Genomic DNA, 3,315 nt, shown 5'->3' with positions numbered 1-3,315 from the left:
TTCTAAGACCTATGACAAGTCGAACTATCGAACCAGTAAAAACTAATTCGGTCTTCGGTTTGATTTTCAAAATATTTGAAAGAAATAATTGAAAAGTATAAAATAGATATAAATCTTTATATTAATAATTATTCGTCTTATAATATCTTGTTATGTTTTAATAAATAAAAAAGCTTGTCATGTTAGGAAACTTTAACTACCTTACCAATTAAAAAAAAGATAAAGATACGATATGTTCAATGATAAATAAGTTAAAGCTCATACTAAAATAAGTCCACGTGAAACGTAATATGTTCCCAAAATATCACTGTCGAGATTATAAAATCTCGAGAAGCCTATTCGGCGAACAAAGATGACAATGGCACTCCATGACAAAGACGACGAGCAGCACCGACAACAACTAGAGAGAATGAAAACGTTGAACTCTTCCGAAACATCTAAAGATCCTCAATCGGTACCTTCTGATATCATTATCGAAATTCTGTCGAGGCTTCCCGTTAAATCGCTCTTACGGATCAGGTCTGTGTGCAAGTTATGGTTCTCTATAATATCCGATCCTCATTTTGTCAAATCCCATCTCAGTTTGTCAACCAGCAACAATCGCTATGCACATCATCGCTTAATTTTGAGTACCAATTCAATAAGTGTTCATAGTTGTCCTCTTTATGATGTGCTTTATGATGGAATCGTGAAAGCCTTAGAGATTGATTATCCAGAGCCTCTTGACTCTGTGCAGATCTACGGTTGTTGCAATGGATTGTTTTTAATAGCTAACAGGGACCGTGATCTGTTTATTTGGAACCCTAGTACTAGAAGATCAAACAGGTTACCGTGTTCTGGTTCTGGAGGGCTACCTGTTAGTTACAATTTTGGGTACGATGAGTCTTCTGATGATTACAAAGTTGTTGGAATATATTATGTTTATAAGGGTGAAGCCGAGTATGATGCGATAGTGAAGATGTATTCATTGAAAACTGCAAATTGGAAGAGAATTGGTGATTTTCATAATGGTTTTTCTATGGATTGTTGTGTCCAGTATTTGAATGGAGTTCTTCATTGGACGACTATTCAAAATTGTGAGTCATCTTATACGTGGACTATAGCCAGGGTCGGCTTTATTTGTATTTGACCAAAGGTAGGGCTTAGGGCCCCACTTCTAAGGGCCCCACTTAACCCAAATACATAATACCTATTACCATATTGAACCCGGATTGGTAGCCCTAACGCACGCTAATTTTGTTATTTTTCTTCAAGCTACGACGTTTCTTCTTCTTCTCCATTCTCGATTTCTCGGACTCGGAATCAGTGAGTAAATCTCTGATTAACGATCACGACTCTAGGCTCTCCATCCTCGGCTTCTCCTGTTCTCCATAACAACATTATGATAACTCCTTCTCAGTTCTCACGATTTGTACTGTTATGGGTAAACTCCATTGTTCAAATATCAAAACAATCCCAATCTGTGAATATGATCATCTGATCTCTGAAGGTAAGATCGATTATTGTTATCTATTCATCTGATTATCTATCACGAAGGTAAACTCCATCAGTCCATTGTTCAAAAAATTATGATCTTTCCAAAACTCAAAGTTAATTGTTACTGTGCTACACTGCAATGGTATTTTATATTTTCAATTATACTTTGTGAATTTGTGAATTGTTCATTGTTCATTGATTACTAGTTTACAACAGATTACAAAATAATTGTATTCTCAATCCGTGTTCTCTCTATTTTCATTTTTTATTTGTTCACTGAAATGCTTTTTTTTTTCATTTTTCCAATTTTAGCTTTCCAATCTCCATTATCTTGTATACTTCAATTCTCAAATATGAAGGTAGCAGGCTGTAGGTATAATCCTAAATCATAATCCATCTTGGTGATTGTTCATTTTTTATTGTTATTATTAATCAAATAATTAATAATTATGTTTTAAATATATTCACAAAAAGCAATTAACTGCTATTTATAAAAATTTTAGTTTATTATTGTCGGTCACAAGTCCTGATAAAGGTTGAGGTTTTATACCATTAAGTATAATAAATGTGAAAGGCCCCAAATTGTTGGTTTGCTTAGAGCCTCCTAACTTCTTGAGCCGCCCTACTATAGCTTCTCTTGATTTAGCAAAGGAGACTTATGGAGAAATTTTGCAACCTGCGTATGATGAAGGTTATATGGATTTGAATATGGGGGCTTTGAGAGAATGTTTGTGTGTGCTTTATGATCATCATGGTAGAAATAGTGCAGATGTATGGGTGATGAAGGTTTATGGGGTGAAAGATTTTTGGACTAAATTGGTTTCTATCCCATATCCTATTGGTCGTCCGGTCTATGGATTTTCAGTGCCTTTGTGTATTTCAAATGATGGGAAAGTTTTGCTGCAACATGGGTCGGAGTTGGTTGTATATGATTCCAAGAATTGTTCATCTTCAGAGATTCAGAACTTCAATGAATATGCTGAACCATATAGCTTTGTTGAGAGTCTGGTTTCTCCCGATTCCCAGGCCTTAGAGATAGCAAACAGGCTTGATATCAAGGAAAAGTTAGCATTTCTAAGACGGTGCTTGGTTAAATTTTTTCTGCCTGGCTGTTTTAAAAACCGGTTTGAACCGGTTGGTCGAACCGATTAGACTTGGAACTGGAGATGCGAGAGGTTCAACTAGTATAGGTTTTATGCCTATTGTTGAACCGGAACAAGCCGGCACATTTTTACAAAACCAGGTTAAATTGATTAAAAGCATATATAATTAAACATTTTGCATAACAATCTTTGGTGATTATTTTCATATCTATATAGATTCCTCTGAATAAAACACTTGGTAGATGTTATGAAGTTTTTTTGATACATTTGAATTTATCTAAAACTATATTTTGTTTCGATATTATATTTTATTTTCTTCTTGATGAACGTGGCTTGATGTAAACTTCATATTTTGTGTTTTTTAATGTATTTGGACTGATCTACACACTACAAACTAAATGACATTTAATGATATACACTTTTAATGACATATTTTTTTTAACCACTATATCATATTTTTAATGACATATTTTATATCTCACTATAAAATTAAGGGAGCATTTTATATATACCCTTATTAAGCATCAAAATATCATATTTGTCCACTCTAATTTTCAAATAGAGTAAATTACACGAATGGTCCCTATGGTTTAGGGTAATTTGCGTGTTTGGTCCCTAACTTATTCTTTTAACTCGGAAGGTCCCTACTGTTTGTTTTTGTTATATACTTGGTCTCTGTCTTATTAAAAAAACTATTTTGCCCTTGATTTTTTAAAATATTTAAATAAACACACCC

At 33.8% G+C, this 3,315-nt stretch overlaps 1 protein-coding gene across 1 annotated transcript; it reads left to right on the top strand.

Annotated features, from left to right (window-relative positions):
* Positions 1-308: 308 nt before the first annotated feature.
* On the top strand, positions 309-2,906 carry LOC111884337 (F-box/kelch-repeat protein At3g23880). The gene is made up of 3 exons (XM_042896119.2): positions 309-1,121; positions 1,789-1,845; positions 2,018-2,906. The coding sequence occupies exons 1-3, from the start codon at positions 353-355 to the stop codon at positions 2,626-2,628; spliced, it is 1,437 nt and encodes a 478-aa protein (XP_042752053.1). The 5' UTR covers positions 309-352; the 3' UTR covers positions 2,629-2,906.
* The last annotated feature ends 409 nt before the right edge of the window (positions 2,907-3,315 follow it).

Source organism: Lactuca sativa, chromosome 6 (genome assembly GCF_002870075.4).
Source record: "Lactuca sativa cultivar Salinas chromosome 6, Lsat_Salinas_v11, whole genome shotgun sequence".
Lineage (NCBI taxonomy): Eukaryota > Viridiplantae > Streptophyta > Magnoliopsida > Asterales > Asteraceae > Lactuca > Lactuca sativa.
The sequence above is the reverse complement of the archived record's forward strand: the minus strand, read 5'-3'. Positions and strand labels throughout refer to the sequence as shown.

Bases quoted from the DNA above. Each gene is read 5' to 3' on its own strand.
- LOC111884337 (XM_042896119.2), top strand. From the start codon at position 353: ATGACAATGGCACTCCATGACAAAGACGACGAGCAGCACCGACAACAA. The intron at 1,122-1,788 runs GTATTTGACCAA...TTCCAATTTTAG, and splicing joins AGCCAGGGTCGGCTTTATTT to CTTTCCAATCTCCATTATCT. The intron at 1,846-2,017 runs GTAGGTATAATC...ATAAAGGTTGAG, and splicing joins AAATATGAAGGTAGCAGGCT to GTTTTATACCATTAAGTATA.